Source organism: Monomorium pharaonis, chromosome 2 (assembly GCF_013373865.1).
Source record: "Monomorium pharaonis isolate MP-MQ-018 chromosome 2, ASM1337386v2, whole genome shotgun sequence".
NCBI lineage: Eukaryota > Metazoa > Arthropoda > Insecta > Hymenoptera > Formicidae > Monomorium > Monomorium pharaonis.
Genome location: NC_050468.1, coordinates 21,900,422 through 21,928,095, shown reverse-complemented (window position 1 = coordinate 21,928,095; position 27,674 = coordinate 21,900,422). Strand labels below are relative to the sequence as shown.

The 27,674-nt window shown below is 37.0% G+C and overlaps 1 protein-coding gene across 11 annotated transcripts in view; it reads left to right on the top strand.

Annotated features, from left to right (window-relative positions):
* The window catches only part of LOC105834480 (disks large 1 tumor suppressor protein), a 401,711-nt gene that overhangs the window by 362,338 nt on the left and 11,699 nt on the right, over positions 1-27,674 (top strand). For all 11 annotated transcript variants that reach the window (XM_036283261.1, XM_036283260.1, XM_036283262.1 and 8 more), the window contains 3 exons: positions 25,997-26,210; positions 26,505-26,662; positions 27,137-27,386. In XM_036283261.1, the coding sequence (XP_036139154.1) occupies positions 25,997-26,210; positions 26,505-26,662; positions 27,137-27,386 (622 nt within the window). The remainder of the gene's footprint in view (positions 1-25,996; positions 26,211-26,504; positions 26,663-27,136; positions 27,387-27,674) is intronic.

Here is a 27,674-nt window from a genome sequence, read left to right as displayed (position 1 = left end):
TATTAAGTTATCAAACATTGACTCGTAGTATAAGAAAGAAGAATTGAGCCACAAATAATCTCTTGTGAAGTGACCTAATTACAAAAATTATCGAGCTATTTATTAGAGTCTCTCTATTCACATAACCCGTTGGCGTTCATTCACAACACGCTGGCATTTAACAATCGCGACAGGTCAGCCGTTAAATCTCTACTTGTCGCAGTAATGCAATATTTATAGCGTTATCATGATTTATACAGGGTGTCTTATTTTTTATTTTTTTTTTATAAAATGATTCTTTGAAAATACAAAAAATATTTGGTTACTAATATCAAATTAAAATTGTGTCTTTATTTCAGATTAACTAAAAATTAGAATTTGTTTAGTCGTAGGTAAGATTTAATTCATGAGGATTCTCTGAGATTTATTAACTTTCTAAAATTTTCTCCGTGTAGTGAAACAATTTTTCGGGAAAAGAAATCTTTTCAAAAAAAGAAATCTTTCAGAAAAAGAAATCTTTCCAGAAAAAGAAAAAGTGTCAGAAAGAAAAAAGAAGTGAAATTGATTACCGTAAATGAACAGACACGTCAAGGACAAACCGACTATGGATCGTTGGAAAGGTCGACGATGAGTGTCGTGCCTGTAACGAGCCGCCACCACCGAGGGCGGTGCGAGAATCGGCCTACTGGGGGCTTCATACAATAGCGGAACGAATATTCCCCACCGACTTTGCACGAGGGATAGAAACCCCTCGAGGCGGCCCGGTGCGTGGCTTCTTTCCAACGGAAAGGACGCTTTAGTGCTCGTCCGTACGCCGGGAATGCTCGTTCGGCCGTCATTTCGCGCGTTCCTAACGCGTATTTCTCAATATTACACTCGTATCACGTAGGTATGTTACGATGCGTGAAAATTCAATGAAGATCCGTCGAGTGATCAGTGTGTGGGAGAATGAGGGTGTAGTGAATTAAGCCGCGCGAATAAGCGCCCATTTACCCGAGAGCCATGCGACAATTGTCGATCGATGGTCTATCGAGAATCGAGAGGGGGGAGGGGGAAATGATCACGACGTAGGCCCTTCGCTTCCTCTGTATTCCCGCAATAATGATAGCTGCTGAAATTCCACTTTCGGACGCTCGGCTCTGTCCACGAAGAAATTGCCGGGTGCTATTCAAACAGGAATTCACGTATTAACAGAACAACAGCCGCCCACGTGATTTTGCGCACGCGAGCGCACGTCCCTCGGAGTGTCTCCTCAGAAGCGGCGCTAAGATTCGGAAGTGCAGGAGTTACGTTTAGTTCCGCTACATGGGGAGACGCGACACACTGCATGATGCATAACACGCTCCACGTAACGGAGTCCCTTCCCCGTGGGAATTGCGTGCCGCGTCGGCCGTCGCAATTGCCGGCACGTACGCGAGCGGTATCTCCTCGCGAGCAAATCACGCCCTCTCCCCCCTTCCCCCCTCTCCCCCGGGCTTCCCGTTTCACGTACGCGGCTGGCAATGACGTTTCGATATCGATGCGACATCGTTCCGCGACGGTAACGCGCTTTCGCGGGAAAACACCTGCGATTTCGGTGACGGTTTTACATATGTGGAGTTTACTATGATATATGAGCCTCTCGCAGCCCGACGTCTCTTTCTCTCTCTCTCTCTCTCTCTCTCTTTGTGTGTCGCCCTGATAGAAAAAGAATCACCGCAGTGCAACTAATTGGAGATTATATAATTAAGAGTGATTTGTAACAGGATTGATCCTTTCTTTTTGTAATTGAGATTATCGTGGCATTAAATTTCGCGTTCGTGTTAAACAACATTTTTTAAATAACATTCATAAAAATATTGCACCACACACACTTCGTTAAAGCATCTCTTGAAGATAATTGTTTTGTGCGTCTAACTGCCGTTTAATTAATAATAAGAGAAGATCGAACGCGAGAGAATAATACGGGAGAAATCGAAAAGTTCTCCCCCGGGGACGTGTAACTTTTTACTCTCACAAACATCGTTCCCAAGTTCGGGGGGATGATTTTATTTTCCTTGGCGGCCGATCGTGGTCTCAATCACCTTGGAGGTAGAAAGTGCCGTGAAACTAAACGAAGGTTGCGCGACGTAGAGGCGGATGCCTTGTTTCGATCGCGACCTCCTTCCCCGTTCAATTATTCATTTTCGCAACTGCGACATTACTCCCTCGGGCGTAAACGTTCGGCAAGAGGAGGGCCGCTAAATCGATCCCAGGAAGGCAGTACAAGTCAAATCAATGTGTTTCGATTTATGTCGAATTGCGTTATGTTAACAGTTCGAATCAGCTTCTTGCTAAATTATAAATAATAATATAATTTACTCGAGTCAACTTTATTCCATAATCAAAAAGATATTCCGCTACGAATTCGGAATCTAATACAATCAAGCACTTTCATTGTTTTCTTCAAACTCATTTTTTAAATTATAATTATTTGAAAATATTTTGTGCAAATTAAACTTGACAACTTGTATTATAGAGGTCCCATACATTTAAATTATACAATGATAAATGCAATTAGAGTCTATCTAATTTTCTAACAAATTATTTTTTTAATTAATTCATCTTTCATGCATTTTTATCTTTCGAATATCTTTCATATTTTTCGAGATATTGTGATGCAAAAGTTAAAATGAGACACTCAGTATAAATTGTGTGTGGGTGTATATATTTTTTATACAATGTTATATATTAATTATGACTCCTCCTGTCACGCAGAAAGAACGTGCGCATTTATTGAAAGATTCGTTTTGGAATGATAAATCTATTTATCAATTTAACCTGATGTAAAGCTTCGAAGCATTAATCTTCAACGTAATTAGAGTTTCTCCGATTACAGCGACACGCCTGCGAGGAATGCATTCAAGCAATGCGCATCGCGAACAATAGTGAAAGTGCAAATGGCTATGAGCGAGAGATGCGGAAAAAAGGCGCGGAATTAAGAACTTTGTCATGCTCCATGGCCGTAAATAATGTGCGATTCAATCTTCTCCCTTCTCCCTTCCTTTCTCAGTTTGTTAATAATTAATAAAATACCATTCGTGGTTTTCGCGGTTTGAGCGAGGGAGACGTCTGCTCGCGTGCTAAACGCTCATTTAACATTGCATAGGATCCACTGTCCATAGTCGTGCAAAGTGCATCACGAATCGCGAATCACATAACAACACCATTAGCCATGTATCAGTGGCTGCCTCGGGCTCGGTTGTAAAATACAAAATATATGATATAAAATCATTGTAAAATTAAATTACGATTCAGACTCGTTAAAAATTAACTTTTTTCGGTCGGACCCCGGGATATTCTCGGCAAAAATGTTTTATCAAAGGAAACTAAAAATAAATCTACATGAAATATTTAATACCTAAATAATATAAAATCTGTACATAGCATATGTACTTAAATAAACTTATTTGAATAATATGTTTTTTAAAGCAATAATTAATTGAGCGATCCGAAAATAATTCCAATGACTGTCATGCCTACGGAAAGTATGCCGGGAAGGGTTAAATAGTTCATTGACATTTTAATAAATAGCGTAAATATTTTCGAAGAAGGAAATACGCATTTTGAGATTACGGCGGAAGGAACTGCTGACGGTTTCCGTGAACCGCAAGGTATAGCAATACGCATATCTCGAGATCTCGATTGCGGTTGAATCCGTGATTCTCGGCGTGCTTGTTACATCGGCGGAAATTCTCCGATGGCGAACCAAACCCGGCTGTTCGTTTTCGAACTGAAATCGGTCGATCAGTTCGGTAGATGCGACTGCTTCTAAGATGGACGATGCAAGTCGATACTAATTGCGTCTACTACTAAGCTGTACGACTGTGCGATACCGTTTCCATCGGATTAAACAGCGAAACTTCGAACCAGTCGATGTCGAAACCTAAGTAACGTAATTGGCAATTGTAACTGCAAAAGCAAATGAGCGATTAACTTGGAAGTTTACCCGGGCAGTTGCGCTTACCCTAAATTTCTATGTTTGCGGTGACGCAAATATTTTGAACGACGATATTCCATCGTGATATAATATATATTTAAAACCATCGGATTTACTTATATTTTTATTTTATTTACGAAATTACGCAGTTTCGATAAGTAATATGTAAATTTTATTGGAAAACACATTTGAATTCTGTAGAGGAAATCTCGAGCTTAATACGGATCTTACAAAATATCTTTATCGAGATGAAAAAAATCGTTCCGTATAAGGTTCTTTAAGAAATCCCCCAACTGCCGTGGGTGGAGATCGGCAGGCGTCTACGCTGACGCATAAGAAAGTCGTTTCGCCACGACGCAAGGGACGTTGCTACACGAGTGTGCATTTAGGCTCTCACCGTAGTGAGGCAAGATCGGCAGCCGAGTCTCGGGAGAGAGACAGGGAAGGGAGAAAAGTCCGGTAACTGTCATTCGAGGAACAACCGACATGCCGTGAAGATCGTCGAACGATCGGCTCCTTTCGTTTCGATTGGCGTACCGTGACAATTGTGTGAAAGGGTGACGTTCGAGAAGAATAAACCGAGTGTGTTCCTACATCGGCATCGTTCGTCGTGTACCACGTAGCAAGCTCTAAGTGCGACGATAAAGAATGCGTGAAATTCGAATACGGTGTAAGAGGAGTGCTTCCAAAGTCAGGATCGTGAAAGTGAAGTAAAGTTTTGTGAAAGTAATGTGCGAAAACACATCGCGATTTTTAGTCTCGTGATTTAGGGGAACGACGACGTCGAAAATCTCTACCTTTTCCGGGTGTTTCTGCTCGAATTGTACGCGGCTAATTCACGTAAATGACCGCAACGCGCGTTTAACTTGCGTTGTAAATTTTACGAGACCGCTTGGTTTTCCGATTCGATGTCCGAGCGGAACGTATTTTTGGGCTCGACGCCGGAAAGTATCGTGTTCGCTTTGCAATTCGAATTTTGCGGTCGCGTCGTCGATTTGGCGATTGCGACACTCTTTCAACAAATGCATTTTTTTCGGTGAAATAAAAAAGAGAAATAAAAAGATATCTGTGCAGAGAGGAAATCGAAGAAAATCAATAATAACTTGAAATTAATATTTGACGCAAGTTTACATATATAGAATATTAAATAGAATATTAAATGGGATAAATCAATCAAATAAATCTGAATTTATACAATAAATTATACAATAAGCAATGTGCAAGTTATACAAATTAAGTTATTTATACAATCTATATTAATTACGCGATATTGTAAATTTATATAAAACTACATAATATATAATCCTAAAAAAAATTAACATATCTATATCACAGTGTGCGCAGTATGAAAATACGAGAGTTTATTTTAATATTTAAGAGGATGCTAAACAGCCCGTCAAACTTGATTAAAGTCGACAATGTAGAGTCATTTTATTTATTTTTGTTCATAAAAATATTTACTTCAAAATACAAGTTATGTAGCTTATACGTATAAATGAATGGTACACCGCAGTTTAGAATAGATTGAGGAATAAGACTATATTCGTCAAATTACGATTACAAGCAGTAAAAAAAGTTATTTATTGGATCAAATTTTGTTCACTTAAGCGCTTTCACTACAGATATTTCTCAGTGAAAGCGCTCAAATGAACAAAATTTGATCTAATAAATAACTTTTATTCCATAACCATTTATTTGTATTTTAAAGCAAATATTTTTATGAACATATAAACTTCAAAAATTTTTTTGCATTTTGGTCTTGATCTAATTGTCTTCAGGTTTATTTGTGTACGCATTTTAAACGTGTAGAAGGATTTTTAATTTTGTAAATTTAATTCGAAACTAAATGTTTGAACAGAATGTCGGTAAAATAGACGAGTTTAGGATTCCCTTAAATGGAAATACAAACTAAAACACAGAATATATCCAAGAGAAATATATTGCAAGAGAAATAGATATGCGATAAAATGATAGCAATGAAGTACTCTATGAATTAAACATTATGCACAGTGAAAAAGAACAACGTGAGTAGACAACGAGGAGTTGGACTAGGAATATCATCGACGATCTAGGACCACAGTTGCTTTCCTTCGATCACGCGTCGTGCATACATCGTGATCGGTTTCCCACGGCCGACCGTTTCTTACGAGAAATCACTTGCAAGCACAAGAGCCACGCCTCGGCAATTCTTGACTCTTAAAGTTGTTGCAACGACATGCTTTCTTACGACCACCGTCTAATTGCGTCGCTGAAAAATATCTCGAGACTTCGTGTACGGCGAATACACATTTTAGCGGGAAAATTGCGAGGTTCGTTCGTTTAATGGGTCACTTGGAATGAAAATTAACGTGTGTCTCGGCTCTCTTATTAAATTCCCGCATGTCGCACTTACATAAGTCCGTGAAATTATAATTATGTCGCGCATTTAATGCATGCCGGATGGTTTCCTGCGCATTGTCGCGCGGAGTACGAATTTCACGTTCGTCAAAAATGTTACATCTCATTTCTCGCTCCGGCGAGAACAGTTTCCTTAACGTTCCACACAGCCGGGGTTTTTTGAAAATTTAAAAATGGAGCGAGACCGCGTGTGCAAGCAAATCGAATATCGGCACGTACGTCAAATATTTATTCGCCCTTGTGTTTGATCGCGTCGAAGATTTATGTCGCGAATCTTAAAAAAATCCGTCGCCATCAGGGAGAAAAAGAGAGAGAAAGAAAAAGAGATTGCATCTGCTATCATTGTCATTATTTAACGCTGCCGACTAACGCCTAAAGTCGTAATAGAAATTAATTAATATAGTTTGGGGGGAAAGGGGAAATTTTGTAAATGCTTTATAACATCGATACTATTATAATGAATTGCTCGTCAATTTATAATAATTTGTAAAAAATTACGTATTTTGACTTCATGTAGAAATTATATTTCAAGATCAAAAATTGCGACGCGTCGTTTGTGTGAGCTAGAAACATTAAAAATTCAACACACAAATTATTATTATATTAGGCACCAAGATCCACTGCCGACCGATATAGACAATTTTGCTTTTATATTTAAATATGCTTTGCAAATTACAAAAAGGAGATTGCAGAAAAGATTATGTCATTGTAATGCTCACATAAATAATTAATTTCCATTTTTAACTTGTTTCTTTTACGTATTTAGAATCGAGCAACAAGGTAAACGTTTCAAAATGTAGTTAAAGATCACTTGATCTTTTTTGAAGAATTACAAACTGTAAATACGGGAATACGAAATTGGGATTTTAGTCTTGCGGAAAGTTCAGCGCGCGTGTTTCGTACTTTCAGCCGCAAGTTCATCCGAAAAGGTTATAATTCAACATGCTGACACGGATATGCGGTCGATGCTTTTGGAAAACATTATACATCTGATTGAATATAACTGGGTTGCGCTTTCCCGTGGCCAAAGAAAAACCGATCCGAACTGCGCGCGTGCAACTAAAAGTCCGAAATTATAAAATATTAGCATCATCCTGCACTTTATGAAACTTTCATTACGGATATCACACAACTTGAATCCATGAACATTCGAAAATACGATAATTTCAATTGAGAATTCTAAAACTGGAAAAACACGAGAGACACCCATTTTTATCTGTATTTCAACATACTTTAAATTACCATGGTTTTACACCGCCGGAAACTTTATGGAAGATCCTCGACTAATGGAAATGTTAAAGGTTACTCAATAAATTCAATTAATTCGAGCGTACTTCCGATGGAAACGGAATCGTCATAGTACGGCAATCCAATCCGTGGACTGCGGAATTCACGCGATAACCCTGAGATTATTCAAACGACAGCGGGGGCAACCGGGCGCGATAAAAATTCCTCGAAGAATCCCGACCGTCCAGACGCCGCAGTTCACTACACTCGAGCTCAGCCAGCCGTCGCCCGTCCCTTTCCGTGCGTTGCGTGTTCCCCCGGTTGCACGTGTGTGCGGCTTTGCATGCCCATGGCGCGCACGTGGTGTCGACCCCATAAACAGGCTCGACGGGCTAAAAATACCCGCCACGTCGGGGCGAACCAGTTTGTCGGAGGAAAAAAAAAAAGAGCGTACGAGATGGATGGAAAAGAAGTCCGAATGCGAACGCACGCGGCGCGGAGTCGGGGAGGAGAGAGAGAAAGAGAGGAGGCCGTTGGAAAGTTCAATGTCGCGTGACACTTTATTTCTGCCGTCGGCTAATCTGACTGTGTATATTACACACACACACACACACACACACACACACAAATCGAAGCGTTTAGAAGGAAGACCGACCGGCGTGGCTCGCGGGATAATACGAAGACTCGTAGAAAGCCGCGTGATTGACGGTAGATTTGACCGCGATCACACTGTTAACGGGGTTAACCCCGCTTGTACCATATTAGGAACCTCAGTCGCGATTTCTTCATTATTGCAGAATGTCACGAGCGTCGTTTAAAAAGTTCACGACAGAAATACGTTGAATTATATATCAAATTGCCGATAGTTTTAGTATTACGATTTATACACTGAGAAAAAAATGTTGTTAATTTGACTAAATTTTTCAACTTGATTAAATTTCTTCAATTAAAGTATTTATGCATTTAACTTAAATATATAAAACACTTGAACTTCAATTTAACTATTTATATATTTGACTGAAATACATAAATAGTTGAATTCAAGAAATTTAATCAAATTGAAAAATTTAGTCAAATTAACAACTTTTTTTTTCTCAATGTACATAATATCGAAAAATTTGGTATTGTTTATTGCTATAATATGTGCAGAATGTCCCATAGAGACATAACGAATTACATCTTTGATTTGTAATTGATTTTTTTGTCTATTTGCGAAAACGCTGAGAAAGATTTTTCGCAAATTTTCAATTTTTAAATATTTTTTAATTGATTTTTGAACCGATTTATTTCTTAAAGGCGCTACTTGTCTCTTCAAATTACTGGTTACTTTAAGCAAACGTTAACTTTAAGAAAAAGAAAATCAATACCAAATCAATCAAAGAATCCATACATGATAAATGACTTGGCAAGTCAGAAGCACTGTGTATATACAAGGCATCCGCTGTTGACGATGGTAGATTTATAAGATAAATACAACAGCGGGGTTAATGACGGTACGACCTGTAACAGTTTTCTCTGCAAAACTTGAGCAGACGTCGTGTAATGACCACTTGAGGAATGATCATTATACTGCGCGCAATACGCGCGATAGAAAGTTTGTGCCGGGTCTACTAAAACGAGCGTGTTGATTTTTCAAGCAGCATCAGTTATCCAGTGCGCGGTTGACGGGTCTGATTACGACGATAAAAAGGAAAGGTGAAAGCACGAGGTGTTACGGGCTAATAAGGGATTAGCTAGCGTGCGGTGCCGGCCGAATACGACGTGCGAATACGACCGGCCCGAGATCGATCGGCTCGCGATCGTAATCGCCCAGGAGGAAAGATCCCGTCTAGACGTCGAGAGTTATCAACCTGACTGTCGGACTGACGTCTGATTATAAACACGTATTTAAGTGATACGTCCGCGGCTATTAACGGTTAGAACGTGACGTGCGTCACGAAAGTAGTGGCGCGTTTATAGTGTTGTACCTTTGTGACTTTACGCGACGTGTGTGAAACCGAAAAAAAAAACATGACGCGAAACCGGCAGCAAATCTTCCCGCTGCGACCCCTGGCAACCCTAGGACGGCGGATCCTGCGGGACAAGCTGTACAGAAGGTACGGGCGACACACGGTCTTATTGTGTAACGGTAACGTACGTAAAAAAGGGCCGGGTGCTCGAGATTTTGCGTGTAGAACCGAGCCGCCCAGCGTTGGAATTTTTTAAATTTTACGCCAAATTTCCATTCAATTTGTATTTTTAATTTATATGCACTCTAAGATTAAATTTATATCATCTAGAAAACAGTTATTAATGATGGATTATTATTAGGTTATATTATAATTATCTTATCTGAGAAAATAGAAAATGAGGGGTATATTGCGAATGTGGTACAAGTTATCTTATTACTATGTTGCGAATGACAACTTTCACGCGACAAACAAAATAAAGTAGAATGGCATTCGATCGTGCGTTCTGCTAACTGTAAACTCACGCGTAAGTGAAGGATAATAATTATACTTTCTTCCTTCCTCAGGCAGTTATGGCGTTTCTTTAAGCCATTGCGTGATAGAGTGTATACACATGAAGGTATTAATACATCGATTTATCGCGAGAGTGTCCTTTGCAAAGTAACAAGCAATTATATAGAGAATAATTAGCCTAATACAATATTTGTTAATAAATGATGCTTTCTCTCTCCCGAGATTTCTTATCTAAATAAATGTAAACGAAATTGATACCGCTTTATGTGGATGATAATTTGTTTAACCTTAAAATGCCACTTATATTTTTCTTACATTAACACTTAAATTGCTCTCCTATGAATGAAAGTTTACCCACAAAATAAAAAAATTTTTTCAATACTTTGAAAATCTTTTTACATCTGTTTCTACTGTATAGTTTTACTGACAAGGTATTGGAATCTGAATAGTTATTTTAATGTAAACCTTATTAAATATTTGAAGTTATAAAAATTTTAACAACGAAAATTATTTATAATAAGTATTAAACTTGTATTGCACTTGAACAAAAATTTATCCACAGTAGTATTTCAGGATTAGGATTGTAAAAAGGGATTTATAAATATTTCACTTAAATGCTTCTACATCTGTAATTTTATTTAAAGTAATAAAATTTGAACATTTATCACAATTTCAGGAATAGTAATTCAATTTCTATTTAGACTATATCCTATCTAACTAACTTTCGTTAATGTCTCTATAATTACACAATTACATTATAAATTTATTAGAAAAATATTATAAATTTTTCAGATAATTGCAAAATTTAAATTAAATAATCTCATCTAATAAAGTCAATTTTATTTGTACGCATGCACTATTTGATCGCATATTAAACAATAAATTGAGGAAAGTTTGTTTAAATGAGCCCGATAAAAGCAAACAGAAGCTAATTAAATCTAAATAAACTACCTCAACAAATAGAGATCCACGATATTCCGACGTGCAACTGCTGCGCTTATTATTGATACTCTCGGAGAAAATCGACGTCTAATGGTGCCCCTTACACAGAGAACCGTTTAACCCGGATTCTTCGCAATCGCCGGCGGGTTCATAGCACCAGAATAGCCCGCGCCAACGCGGGCAGGCGGGGGCTCTCTTTTACTTCGCGAAATTCTCGGCACGCGATTCGGATTGACGCACGCGCGAAAACCAGACGCGACCGAAATTTTAACCAGGGACGACGGTGCGATGGGGTCAAATCGCGTTCCACTTGGTCAATTCTTTTTTTTTTTCTTTCTTTTTGTTTTACGTATTACGTCGACGTGACCGATAAAAACAGCCAATCCGGTACACGTGCATCTAATGGAGGTATTTAGTTTAGAGCGCCGAAAGGAGTCCTATTTTTGGGAACCTTTTTAAAGAAAACTACCGTACATTTTTTCTTCGTTTTTACGATAAATATCTACAAAAATTTGATATAATTTAATGTTTTTATTGGTTCTTACGTTTAAATTTAATAAAAATAAAGACATTTCTCAAGTCGGCCGACATGATTTCTCGGAAATAACAAAAAAAAAAAAGTTAATTTATAGATATCGCAATAATCTCAGTTCATAAACAGTTTTCTTAAGAAACATTTCCCAAATTAGGTAAACTTTTTCGCGCTTTAAAATATCTTTTTAATTTACTTTATCGCACACATCGATCCGGTTGATTAAGGTAATTGTGAGTGTAACGTCAAAGCCAAAATTATGAAGCAAATATATGCATCCTAAATATCACTATGATCGAGGTAAATTATATATCAACAGTATAGGTAACGTAAAATATATTTTACTTTTTAGATTGAATGAAATGATTTTAGAGAAATATGCAATTTCACGTTGCGTCTAGTTATTGTGCGAAAACTCACATGGAATTTTTCGTTATCTGATTTTTATCGATCCGTGTCGGATGATTTTTCGTCAGACCCGACGTCTCATTTGGGGGAACGATCGAGAACGTAACACCGCGACTACCCCGACGTGAGTACGCGCAAGCATACGTATACGTGTGCAGTAAGTTCGAGAACATTACGAGGGGATGGACGAAGGACGTAGAGAGAAGGGAATGAAGGGAGGATTAACAGGCATTATCCGGCCGGAACGAAATGGCAATGTAATTGTGACGGACGGGCCGCCAAGCCGCGCTTACTATCGGTATATACCGCCCACCCAAATAGCAAATAGAGAGAAAGGAAGAGAAATGAAGATATATGCAGAGTTCAAATTACAATGCCGACTACCGCCTGGGCTTTACGCTCGTTTTACTTGATTCACCTCTCGCTACACTCTACGCGCGTCTACACTCCGAGGATCACACGAACGCTCCTGTATACCGGCAATACCATCGACCTACGATTACTTCATTAAGCGCTAATTGCTTTCGTAACTTCTGCGTAAAGTGCGCGTTCCAATTATCGACAAATCAACGCTTCCACGACTAATCGGACTAATTTTTGCTTTAGATACTTCATGACGTGTTGATTGTGAAATTGCAATACGTCAATCTGATTTAACAAAACGAAATAATTACGTACTGTATTCGGTTTAATTATATATTTATGTTTTAATTACATATAACTAATTATATAGTTTATTTTAATTACATTTGCCTTTATCACATTTTCATACACATAAAGAATTTTCTCATAAAATTTACCTTGAAAATCATGGTAATTGTAGGACATTATTGTGCTTCAAAGAATGTTATATGATTTTTTTGATTTATTACTATTTATTACACATATTTTTTAACACAATTTTAACACAAAATACAAAATACATTTGATTATTTCTATAAAATTATATAGTTAAATTAATTTTAATTATTTTGAAATATATTAAACAATTTGTTTTCTTTATTGTTTTATATAGAATAAATGCGAGTAGCGGTAAACATATATAATATCTTATATAAATTTCACAATATAGCGTGAAATATTTTCTATCTAACTTAATCACTCATGACAATTTTACTATGCAGCATGCTAATTATTCAATGCGCTGTTTATACTATAAATAGACTATAATATATAATAAATTTATCTATAGAAGAAATGGTGTAACACAGCAGATTTCGGATTTGAATCGTATTAGGATAAACGTATTCTTCAAAAAACTATACATACATATAACATTAACAATAGTATCATTATATAAAGACATTTTGTATATAATTATACATATATTATTATGTAAGAAAATTTTGCCTTAAATTGTAAAAATAGTACCTTACAAAATTTTACGATGCTGCGTGATAATTTTAATATGCAGTTTTTAAAATATCTTGTATAAAATATATATTTATAAATTTCTATTGTTTTATAAAATTTTATAGACTGCATTACCCTCAAGCATTATCCCAAAATCACATGGTAAAATTTATAGCAAATTTTGCTGTTAAATATAATGAAAAACTTTTGTTTATGTATAATATATAGAATCATACTGATAGTAAATTTATTTTAGACAATTTATAATTATAAAACAAAATTTAAAAGAAAAGAAAAGAAAAAGAATTTTTTTAATATAATATTCTATTTTATTAACGAATTTTGTGTACATTATGTAGAATATGAATATATACTTTAAACTATCTTTTTTTCTACTTTACACCCGGAAAAGCAAAGTATTAATTAAATTTCAGTGAAGATAATTATGAGAACAACCATTATATACTCTCTATTATATTATATTTTAGTACTTTGCAAACAAATTTTATTATGCATTATTAAATTAGCACATTGCATGAAAATTATTTTTTAATAATAAATTGACTTTTCTTTACAGGAAATTAAATTAAATAAATTTGCTATTATCCATTTCTCGCAGTTGTAAAACAATATTTCGATATCAACGTAGTACGTTTGTGACAAGTCGGTTGTTTTGAAATGATATTAGGCTTCGAGTAAAATGTTTCTCCAAATAGTTGACCCAGGTTAGAGCGAAAAAGAATCCCCTTTGACCACGAGACAAAAGACGCAATGAAACCTCAGCCCTTAATTTGGCTTTAGGTCATGGCCGTGATTTTACGAGGCCCGGGTCGCTGTTCCGTATGGATGAGCTTCGACCTACTCTCTTTTACAATCATAACTGAATTGGGAGAAAAAATTAGTTTTGCTTTGTTGCTTCCTTAGCACCATACTCATTAAAAAAACATCATCTAGTAATCCAGTTTAATTTTTAACAATAAAAAATACACTAAATACCAAGAAGAAAAAATGTTATGTACATGATAAGTTAGATAAGTAAAATATTTCAATAAAAAAACAGATGTGTGTAGAAAAAATATGAGACTAAATTAAAATTCAAAATTTTTAAGTATGATAATATATGTTTACATTTATTTTATGTAATATATTATAAGCTTTTTTCCGAAAATTTTTACACATGAGGATAATATATGGTACGATATAAATGCTAGTGACTTTCCCAATAAAAATCGAGGATGTTACAGAAATTCTAATATGGATCGCTATAATACACGCGTGCTCTCTCATTAAATCCTTCGTGAAGCTATTCTCTCAAAATGCCGTTCCCACGGTGTGACAAAGCCTTTAATACCACGAGCGGAAGATCTAACGTAATTTATGTACAGACACGGGCAATCCCTGCCGGGACAACCTTGAGGCCAGAACGATCATGCTCGGAGATATTTCGTTGCGAAAGTTCGATACACGCCCCGGGAAATCCTATTAAAGTCCTAAAACTTCGGCACGCTGTTGGCTCAGTGCTTTCGTTTCCGCTTCCGTTACGCGCATTACGAAAGGCTTTTGCATGGAAGGATCATTCTTCCGATCATTTCCTCTTGGGTTCTCTTGCGTGAAGCGTGATGTTCATATAAAAATAAAAGTCTTTTACACTCAATTAAGGTTTTCGATCTTTGGAAAATCTCAATTTTTATCACAATTCCATAATTCTTTTTTCATAACGAAAGATGACTGGTGAAATTCAGAACCGATATAAAAGCTTTATCTTTACTTAAAATTACTTGTTATCTTTTTTGTGGAAATATTATGTAAATGAAGAAGGCAAATAAAAATAATGCAAGATTTTATTATACTACAGAAAAAACCTGAAATTTTTTAAGGATTTCCTTTTAATCCTTAAAAGTTATGGAATTTTATTGATATTGAGATTTTATTTATGAGATTTTATTGGTATTTAAGAAAATTATTGAAATTTTATTTTTACTTTTAAGTTCTCTCTCTCTCTTTCTCTCTCTCTCTCTCTCTCTCTCTCTCTCTCTCTCTCTCTCTCTCTCTCTCTCTCTCTCTCTCTCTCTCTCTCTCTCTCTCTCACTGACTCACTCACTCACCCTCTGACAAAATGGTTTTTTTTCTTGCTAATGTAAAATGTCGAGAATCGATTACATAAACCCCATAGACCCATAGACCGATTACATAGACCCATAAACATTTATGTACGTATATTTTTATGTGTAAAGACTCGTGAGTTTTTATTAAAAAATTAATGACACTACATCGTTCTAATTGGCATTGTATGTTTTATCACTTTTCAAAATCTGTACGTCTGGTGAGCTTGTGGTTGGATGATTTATACACCATATATTTATATTATATGTTTATAATATTTTCTTAAATTTAATAATCAAAACTCAAGTAACTTTTTTTGTGATTGTATGATTAGGGAACATTAAAAGATATAATAAAATAAATTTACTTCAAAATTGTATTAGAAAGTTCTCTAATCATCTCTTTTGAAATTTTGAACAAAATTTTAGAAAATCCGAGGATTCTCTAGTTTTTTCGTAAAATTTGAGTGGAAAAACTCTCTATAATGGCTCTGGGAGCTTGTCCTTTAATAGAATTTTTATCGGGAATAATTGGATCCGTTCGTATATCTCCCGTATGCCTTCCGCTTCGCGCGCTCCATCGTAAAACGCACGTGGCTCACGTGCTGCTTATCAGCGCTTTCCCTCGCCCCGGGAGCGCACATTTCCGTGTCAGCCAGGAAGGAACACGTGGTACACCGAACCTTGAAATCATCCGGGCTGGGCGCAGTCGCTTCGGGGACACCTTCGCGCGCACGGTGTCCTTAATAAGGAGCAGGGTCAAGCGCCACTCCTTGCTGAACGCGACCATGACTCCAGTCTCGCGTTACCTCTAGCTTTTCAGGTCAAGATCGCACGAATGCGCTTATCCGCCTCTTCGTCACCAGTATTAAATTACGCCAGTGCCATTAAACAACAGGCTGGCATCCTCTATTGATTCTTCATGAACGAGAGTACCCTTCTTTCGAAAAAAAATGTTGCGGTTAATTACAACACATTAAATTACTTGTATACACAGAAGTGAATTGGATGAGATGATATTCAAACCTAAAATGCGCGTCTCTCAGTTTTCAGATGGTAGAATAAAATTAATGTGTTAAAAATTATTGCATATTACTTTTTAATATATTTTTGCTTTATTTTTTTCAGCTTTTGCGTCAATAGATATATTTTTAACAAAATTTTAAACAAAAAATAATAATGACTACTCAAGAAAAGAAAAAGAAGAATGTTTCCAATAAATTTCGTCGTTTATATTTATATTTATGTGCCTTTTGAAAAGCTACCCCTCCGGGTCTACTATAAATACAGCTGGATCGATTCTCGCCCTTGGAAGTCTTTTGAAACATCTTACGGAAGAGGATATCGAGTCGTAAGAGATTCATATCTTCGCAATACAGATCCTATTGTCTCGAGAGAACGAGCTATTGGCACAACTCTCGATCGAACGATAAGCATATTCCTCGAGAATGTGAGCGAGATTCCAAGATAGGAGGTCGAGTGTACAGAAAGTTTCGGATCTTTTGATAAAACCGAGTAAAATAAGCTTATCGAATAAAATAACATGCTGGAGTCAATTTTAAATTAAAAGTAAACCAACTTATGTTAAATTTGATTCAGGGAAAATAATTTAACTCTGTTTTTGAAACTTGAACTGAAGAATGCACAAACCAACAACAGCAAATATTTCTAGTGTGAAGCTAATTAATAACATGATACGTGTTTACTGTCACGAAGAAAATATAAATAACTATTATTAAACTGTGGCGCTACGTAAAATGAGATGTTGTTTCGAATCAATAATACGAACGACAACCGACTAAAAGCACAATGATCGGCGTCAAGATATTATTGAAGACCGTTTTGCAAAGCGCGTCTCGTGTTACAGTTGCAAACTGCAGCCGTGAAACGATAAGAGAGTACTTATCTGCTAGCGAGCGATACAATTCTGTTCTATCTGAGGGAAGCCTTTTGCCTTTATTTTCACGCTTTGTGATGGTCCACGTGTTCCAACGGTTGCCGATAAGTATTTATAAAATCGCGCGTCGACGGATGCTGCGGGAGGTAGTAGCGTGTTCCTGTATCGAAACGCAGAGAGCGCGCAGGGGATGCTGCTCTATATACATACTACATACATTCGTGTGGGGGTGCCGGGTGTGCGCGCGCGTTTCTTCCTAAGTAGGTCAATCGAAGAAGCGATATGGGAGTGAGTTTCCATTTTCACAAGACTGGCTTCGAATGCACTTGCTGCCGCAATTAGCGGCGATACAAACCACGATTTCTACAATTGAGAGAAAAAAAATCAACTCTCCCCCTCCTCCTCCCCCGAGGTTCATATTTGAGCGATCCGCTCTCCCGACTAAATCCCGATGCCTTTAGCCAAAGCTTTGCGATTAAATAATATCAATAATGGTGATGATACAAATAATATATAATATGTTATATATGGGGGTGTTTCATTTCTCATGAATTATTTTTCAATGATGAGTTCTTTGATCAATTCAAAGTCAATTTTTCATTAGTGAAACTGTCAAGGGAGATTGCTGTTTACCGCAGTCTTCTAGTTTTATATGTCTATAATTAAGTTTTTTTTCGATCCAATTAAAATTTTATCAAAGGAAACTCTATCTAAATTAAAAATTTAATTTGGTAATAAATTTTGTTCTCCGAAGAATTACAATTACTTTAATCTAGCTCATGTAAAGATGTTCTTTCGTTTTTTATTAAAGACTCCGTGAACTAATCATAGTTATCATTATTAATTGAAATAATGCGAAAACTAAGATATTTTTTATCATACCGCAAATTTGAAAAAACTGTATTTTTAAGTAATTGCAATATAATATTTAATTTTTACTTCATTGTAATTTATTTATCAAAGTGTGTGTAACTATTTAAAAAATTATATATTTTTATATATTCTATTCTATTTTTTTATATATTTTATTATAATGTAATGTCCGATTCATCTGTCATTTGAACATTTAAATTAAAACATATTTTTAGTTGTATTATTTATTCCTACAGAATTGCACCTGGATCTTGAATATAAGATACTAGAGGAAATCGCGAAGACTGATGCAATTATTTCACGAAAACGTCGTTCTTAAAGGCGGAGCATTATTTATGTTCCACGACGCTGCCCCGTTCTAGCCACACAAACCGATGACGGATATTAATTGCCGCTCCTCCAGGTTGCCTCTGTTGCACCCGGCGGAGAGGGTAAAAGGAAAGAGGAGACGTAACTCTTTAGCCGCGTAATTAAATCGTTCCACGATGCTCTGAGGCTTTAGTCGTGAGATGTAATTTTTCAACGCTTCTCTCTCGTGAGAGATCGAGCACGCCGGCTTTTTAATTGCTTCGAAGTTTCTTCCCGGTCTCTGTTAGCATTCGGAGATAAAAATTTCGTCGGGTATCTAATTGGTTCCAACATTTCGCGCGCTCCTCTAATTCGCCGTTTTTACGCGCGCGAAAAGTATGTTCACGACTTCTTTTTCCCCCGTGCTCAAACAATTAGGAATGCCGAGGATTCTTCCGGTTTCAGTTATTCCGACCATCAGGAGAAAGTTTCTTACACCCGGGAGGTTAAAATATTTCGTCAAAGCGAATATCCTATTTTATTTGCCTGACAGAGCGATTCAAATAGAATGCTTCCCTGTTTTTCGAGAATTTTTTTTCTCCTAAATTATATGACCTAATATACGGGAGTTGTGCTTTTGTTAAAGTTTCTAAATTATTTCGTATTGTCCACGTTTCTTTCGTCTCCATATCACCCCTCCTATTTTCAAATAATACAGATTCTATTTTTTTCTACATTTTTTTATGTTTCCTAATTTTTATTTGCATTATACCTACAATATTCTCTTATTACTGTTCTGATTTTTTCGTACGCATTTCATCTGTCTCTGTCACACGTATGATGTTTATTTGTCCCGTTACGCTTTCTTTTTGTATCCAATTTCTTTTTATAGGTAAGAAACATCTTCCTCCCTGTATATTCTAAGGAACTTTATTCCAGTGTAGGATAATTTTATCTGACTATCTTTATCCATATCTATTTCTACGGCATTCTTTATTATTTTTTTTTTTTTTAATACGCGAGCAACGATTTTCGCCTACATGTTTACGAAGATATCGGCCGTGAGAGTGGCCGTGCGAAAAAGGCTGAAAGTTTAGCAGCGGGTTGCCCCAGTTTTCCGAAAGAGCGGCGGCGGCGACAGCGGCGATAGTGGTGGTGGTGGTGGTGGTGGTGCTGCGATGGTGGTGCTGCTGCGAGGCGGTGGTGAAAGGAGGGTTGCGACGCGGGGTTGCAGCGCGCGCCAGAGAGAGTCAGCTTATTTCTATCGATCCTGACGATAGTAGCTCGCAGTGGCCGCCTCGGCGGCGCGGCGCATGGCGACACGACGCGGCGCGGCGCGACGGCGACGACCACCTATGCTCCGCGGCCTTTAATCCGTCGCGACGCCCCCAACCGACGTCGGGACGTCGCCGTTGGTTCGCGGTCGAAAGAGAACACAGGGAGAGAGAGAATCAGCAACAACGCGTCGCACCAGCTGGTCCGAGAGATCGCGCGTCATTTCACCCTCGCTCCATCTCTCTCTCTCGCTCTTTCTCTATCTCTGTCTCTCTCTCTCTCTTTCTAGCTCTCGTCATTTCACTTTCTCTCTGGCTTTTCGTCGCGGTCCTCTCGCGTCCGCGATCGACCTGATCTCTACGATCTCGATTCACCGCGACTCTCGCGCTCACGCGTACCACAGGATCCTCTTCGCCGATGCGCGCGTTGACTACGAGAGTGCATCACAACGAGACAGCACCTCCTCGACGACGACGACTCGCGTCCTTTCGCAGCGGAACCGCAGCGGCGTTACGTCACTCCACCGTTACGGAGGAACAGGTGCTCGTTCCATCGGCACGGGCGGCGCAGCCACCGTTTTCGAGTGCGCGGGTGCGAGTAGATCGAGGATCAGCGCAACCATCTGTTCGCTCGTTTAAGACGCATCGCGCCGCTGGCTGCGGCGAAAAGATGAAAAATCGAACATAGTGAACGAAAAACTGACCGACGTGCGCGTGCTGCCAACGAAATCGAGTGCGTTATCGACGTGGACCCATGTGAGACGGGGTGTACGTTAGCCCTGCCGATGTTGGTCTCGTTGGTGAAACGGAGAGAATGGAGTCCTCTAGGAACGGGGAACGCGATTCAAACGGTATGAGAAAGTATAGTATCGTTACTATACATATTGCATTTGGTGGAATTGCGCTCTTGATTGCAAAGGGAAAAAAAAAACAAAATACGTTTTAAGGGATGACAGTAATTTGTGCGCAGCAACATCTTTCAAAGAATAAACGGATAAGCAAGATGTAGACGTATATATGTACGAGTTATTCTTTTATATACAGAGTGCCTTAAAATTACAAAACAGGACATAACTGAGTAACAGAATTCACGAAGAAAAATTCTTAAATGTAAATCTATAAATAAATTATTTGAAATGTGAAATATATTCAGCCTTCTGTTTTAAGCTAAAATTCTTGGCAGGATTAAAATGTTAAAATTATCTACATTTCTCGATAGTTCAAAGTACCAACAATTTACACACGATATATGTATTAGTTTAACATTTTCAATATTGGCCTTTACTAATCTTTGAATATATGTTTGTATACGAAAAGACTTGCTTAAACGTGTATTGAATAGCCACTCTGAATTGAAATATTCGCTTTAAATGCTTTCATTTCGAAGTCACTTGTAACGTTAATATTTCATTATCTATGTAATTCTATAATACACATAAATCGTACAAAGGACTTGTAAAATAAAAAGCTGATTATTTTTCAAAAACGTTTTTAGTTTGCAAATCATTTTTATATTTCTCAAGGTTTTTGTTTGGTTTTACGAGTACTATTACGAGTACTAACTAATTACATCTGATATACATTTCTATAAATTATCAACATATCCACGTTTATCCATATAACATAGATATTGACATATTTATGATGATGAGAGAGTAATTATTACTCGCGCATTTTATTAGATAATATTACTGTGCTAAAAAAGATGAAAAGGTCTCAGATTCCAAAACTGTCGTCTCAAGTTACATTATTATGATTTGCCGTTGTGAAATATTCACGAGAAACGCGCGGGAAATACTTATTGCTCTTCTATTTAGGTATTGCGCAATATCGCGATACTGGAAAATCCGTTTCCTGCAACGACGCACTCGTCTCGCGAAAGGGGGTCGGCACGCGTTGTTGCGAAATACGCGTAATTAAAGCCTCGAATCGGGAGCATACGATAATGCGATCCGTGCCGCAGACCTGAACTACTAGTTAGCGACACGCGTCAACGTCGACGCGCGTGTCCGACTGGCGGAAATATATGCTACGGACGTCTACGCGCATCCGGCGCAAGCTCTCCTCCACCACGGCAGAGACACGGCTAAATCCCCGTTTAGCGCGAGCCAATCGCGACGGAGGATCTTGGGAATGCGGTGGATGGACCGATTCGACAGCTGCATCAATCACCGGGCTATCCAATAAATTATAGATAAGACGATGCGCCGTTCCTTTCATACACAGAGGAGCATTCTGTCGGATCTTTTAAAGATATTTTCTATTGTTTGTTGTACCCCTCGTTGTGAGTACGATTTTGGGATCGCTGCCAGAGATCTCGCGAGGAAGGTATTTCGTCACATACACCGTTATTTGTCTTGAACACTTTTATTCTTGTATTCAGTTACAATAGTTAGATCGCGACCCCGCAAGGCAGAGTGTCGCGTCTATGAACTTGTTGTCCACGACCCCGCAACGCAGAGTGTCGTGGTTGTGTGTTTACAACAAGTTATCTCGGCGATACACGACCCCGCAAAGCAGAGTGTCGTGTGTAGTCTTAGTTTGTCTACTTCGAATTGGCCCGATCCTCACCTTCTTTCGCCGGTTTATATATCCGATAATTCGGTAGTTGGATCGAAAGAAGGGGAGGATTGCGTGAGGGCGCAAATCGGTCAGTATTCCAAATTATTGCTTAGACAGCAAGTGCTGTCTAAGGAGCATTGCGCTAATTGTCGAGCGGATTGCGCGAAACCTCGCGCGATGCGCTCGATGCTGACTGCAGCTGACCGACTTACGTCATCGTGTTACTGACACCTTATCGTTATGAGTGTGTCACTCATAACATGTTCACGTTGGAATTGTTTATGAATGATAAACAATAATTATACAAAAAAACATGTTACTATTTAGCAATTATATTTTATATAACATATATGAACATCTAGATCTTTATTATACATATGATTGATGTAATAATTACGTCGCAAAGAGAGAAAAATTACTTAAAAGATGTGAAATTATCTTGATGATTTCTTTTCTTTAATACCATATTTTTGGTGATAGAGTAAAACAAAAAATATTTTAATTAATAATTTACCAAATTCAATATTGCACCATTGTTTTATTGTTAATATTCTAATGAAAAGAAATGCGTTGCAAAACAGAATTGGAACGATGTCCTGTTTCGATCTATCAACAGTGAAGGGATAATGTCACAAAAGCCATTATCCTGAAACGTGTCAGATTAACTGAACTCCTTTGTGGAATCCTATTCTTTTTATTGCCAGCAACTCATTGGTATTCACGCTAAGAATACCAAGAATAACAAGTTACTTTTTACGCTTCATAACAACACAAAGATTTTACCGTAAAGTAGTGCATTACTCTTTTCATTATTAACGGCATACACTAATCTAATAATCCATATAATAGTCCATTAAATAATAATAATATTCTAGCTTAATATATACAATATTCTATTTAACACGTAAACTACAATGTTTGTATGAAACATGGCATTGCTATGTTTTACGAGTAAAGTCACCACACATGGCGCAACAAGAGAGAATTTGCATCCGTTAAGATAAGCGAAGGGTGAACAGCCGGATGTTGCTCACGGCTGTCCCGTGTCTCGCAGCGGTGTAACGTGAGCCTAACTTGTGTCCCCGGTGTGGCAGTACACTAACAGTTAATTCGAGGTCTTCGTTAACACAAGCAAGAGAAAATCGTTGTCGTCGTCGAGCGGTTGCGCCTCGACCGTGTACAGAAATCTTCGTGTGCATCGTACATAGATGGGGATGACGCGCGACCCTCGTAATTTCGTTCGTTCCTCCAAATTAAACGGACACTTGACGATCAAACGGCAACCGTGCGCCATGCATGTTTACAACAAGAAGATTTATTAAAACAACTTCACTGATTCAGCAGATTCTTAGCCATAACATGTAGACAGCTGATTTGCTACGTTTATGTTAGCAAAGTTTTTTGAATAAAATTAATAATTATAACTAATCATATATTCAAATATTACAGCAAACTTTTTAAGCACAGTAAGATAACTTTCTACGAAAATTAGTTGAATATATGAATTGAAACTTTTAACAAAACATGCTAGTGGAGATGCGTATACTTTGCTGCGTAATGAAGAAAACTTGTTACAATAGCCATTTTCGTTGTAGCAAAGAATTAGTTGCTCCACACTGAAAGAAAGACTTAGTTATAATAATCCAGCCTTGGTCCAAATTACTCAAAACCTTAGTGAAATAGTTTCAACTAAACGTAAGATGGTTATAACAAAATAATGTATTTATAATGAAATGTTTATAATTATTACCAAACGTTTTGTTATTATTACTACATTTGTTTATAACAACCAAATATTTCAACAATATCATTACTAAATGCATTTCACAGGTTACCAAGAATTATTTTATTTTCAGTGCAACAATTCATTCATTGCTTTCAGATGTAAATTCTTTGTTGACCTACCAAATCTCTTTAGTTATAGATATCGAACTCTCGCGTACAGTTATAACTTTCCTGAATCACTCAACTTATTTATTCCTTGCATAAATAAACGACTTCCAAACGGTGATAAAAGAATAACGCAAACGGAAAGTCGACCTGTCTATTTTATCGTCGAACCCAATAGAATTCGACGCCGGAATGACCGAGGCGTTTCTTCTATCCTGTATGTTAGTAAATCTTCTCGAATTGATTTCTTCAGTTTGTTTATGCTTGCGTACGTGTATGTGTGCCGTAAGGACGTAAGCACATAGATTAGCATCCCGACTCAACCGCCCCCGATGCGTAAGCGCCCAGCGCTTACGTAGGGCGTTTCATTGATCGACACGCTTTTGCGTCACGCTCATACCGTTTATATGAATTCGTATACGTAATTGCTATTATTGAGCCACACCGGCATTTGTCATTTACGATATCAGAAAGCGATTATGTGAAGAGCTATGTTTTAATGACTTTGGGAAAGAACGACCTTCGTGATTGCATTTTATCTTTCTTTGTTTAAGTAGATAGCAATATCGAATTGATTCGATTAATTACACATTTCCGTTATATGACTCCATAACGAGTTATATTGAGAAATTGGTCGACAATTTTATTCCCCGGGAAATCCGTTCGTTAAAATTTCACGATAATTGAAATTATGATTTCGAATTTAATTGCACTTTGGTGCAAGTTTCGCAACGCCGCAAATGCTTGTTAATTTCCAAACTTTATTTTAATAAAATTCCCACATTACTCTCACGAGATTCGTGTTTTGTCCGACCATCTAAAATGCACTTATACGAAAGGGGAGGGAGCGGGGGACATTTGAATGCGTGACTCAAGATGCCATCATTTGCGCGAGTCCTCGCATTATGCGTCTTGTTACGACGAAGTACACTTCATATCCGCGAAAACCGCGTGGCATGGCGACGAAATTCCCGACCGTCTTCTAATTAACGTGATAATCGCATCTATAAGGATCGTGATGGAAATTTACATTTTGATTTTCGATTAAAATGCAAGTACGTTGACTCGCAAAATGTTAATCTTAAATTGAGAATTGAGAACACGCTTGTCTATGATTTATAAATATTTATAAATCAATTTATCTTCTCAACGCGACTTGAGATGCGACAAAAATTAAACAATCTTATCTCGTAACATATTTAAAAAAAAATACATTATACTTAAAAGAAGGTTATTAATACTGGCATACTACTTTGTTTTCAGATAGTATTTCTTAAACAAAAAGCTAAAAGTAAAACTTAAAAAACACAAAATATAAACTAGAAAGTGTCTTCTATCAAATGATAAGCAGTTTTTATAATACTCTTTCATATTTTTGTAATAATTAGTGTTTTCGCAACATAACCAAAACGTCTGAAAAATCAAGCCGCAAAGTATAGGCATGGTTACATTTTCCTTATCTTTTTTTTTAACATGAGTTATGTCTACAAAATAATTAGAAGTTATTATATATGAAGATTCCTAGAAGCCTTTCACTTCAATGTAATTTTATTGATTATATTACAAATATCTTATGCGACTATATATAAAAAGTTAGATTTTTAGATTTTATAAAAAAAGAGTCATAAATATGTGAATTATGGGTTTTTATTTCTTTAATTATTTAAACAGATCATGTTTTTATCAGTATTGATACGGCGCAACGTTGATTGGTTGCCGAGAAATAAGGGAGTGCCGATGTAGGTCTGTGCCAATATTTGATGACTTTTCTCTAATTAATTATAATTAAGAATCGTTCCCATTTTCATAGAACTACTGTTAAATATGGCTATTTTTTTTTATTTTTTTTCAGGGAAGTGCGTACCGTCGTATTGAATAAAGGTTCTTCAGGTCTTGGTTTCAACATCGTTGGCGGTGAAGATGGCGAAGGCATCTTCATCTCGTTCATTCTAGCCGGAGGTCCGGCCGATCTCAGCGGTGAATTACGCAGAGGCGATCAGATATTGAGCGTTAATGGTATCAATCTTCGAACCGCCACCCATGAGGAAGCCGCTGCGGCTCTCAAGGTGAGATCTTCAACCTGAGGCTTTATTATTAAATGACAGATACTTTGTTATTAAACAACGCATGTAATCGTCAGAGAATTCAGGAAGTCAATTTAGTTTCAGCAAAAGATTATAATCTATTAAAACAATTAACTATGTGAAATATCTTGTTAAGTGAAAATTGAATTAAAATATTAAATATTAAAGAAAAAAATGCACAATCGCGATAATGTTGACATTCCAATATTTGCAATTTAAAAAAAAATGTATATTGCGATTTATTGAAAATATATGGTTCTTTTATTCGTGCGGCAGGGTACGGGACAAACAGTGACAATCGTGGTGCAATACAAACCGGAGGACTATAATAGATTTGAGGCAAAGATCCAGGATCTTAAACAGCAAATCTCGCAACAGAATGTAATGACAGGCACCCTCATGAGGACCTCCCAGAAGAAATCACTCTACGTGAGGTAATTCCGCGCGCGTGATTATTACTTTCACTATTATTTCTCGCCGCTTTATCATCCATCGCGCAGAGTCTCAATTTTAAAATTGTTCAAACACAATTAATTAAATAATAATAAGTAAAAGAAGATCGATATGTGAATAATATAAATAAGTAAAAAGTAAAAATTAGGCTCGGTCTGAGCTGAATCTTTACACTTAATAATATTTCTGCGCGTAAATTTACATAAATTTTTAGTTTTATAAATTATTATATGTACCAATTACTTGTCAATTTTGAAACGCAGTCTTAAATTGAAATTTGAATATAATGGATTAAATTAATGATTTAATAGTAAAAATGCTGACGGGCATTTTTTAAATGTTAAAGAATTTGTTATAAAAAATATTTTATTCAAAGTACGAATTATATAAATACAATTAATTAATGTATACGTAAAATATGACGGTAAATGTAATTTGTATTTTTTTCCCCAAAGAGCGTTGTTCGATTATGACCCCAACAAGGACGATGGTCTGCCGAGCCGCGGCTTAGCGTTCCGTTACGGCGAGATCTTGCACGTGACGAACGCCAGCGACGACGAATGGTGGCAGGCAAGAAGAGTCACCCCACAAGGGGAGGAGGAAGGTCTGGGAATAATACCCTCGCGAAGGCGATGGGAACGTAAGCAGCGTGCCAGAGACCGTTCTGTCAAGTTCCAGGGGCACATGCCGGTCATTCTTGATAAGGTGAGTCGGACGAGAATTTCTCGAAGTTCTTAATTTCTCTGAAAATAACGATAAAAATATAATTTATTTTATATAGAAATATAAAATAACAAAATTTGACAGGGTTGCACACAAATATTGTTAAAAATTTGAGACACAGCTTGCATTTTATGCGAAAATAATAATATAGTTTAACGACTACGGACTTTTTATAAATGTAATTATTTTAACTGTACGTTTGTATTGTTAACAAAATATTTGCTCTCTTAATATTTTTTTATACTCAATTTGATTTCAAAATTATATACA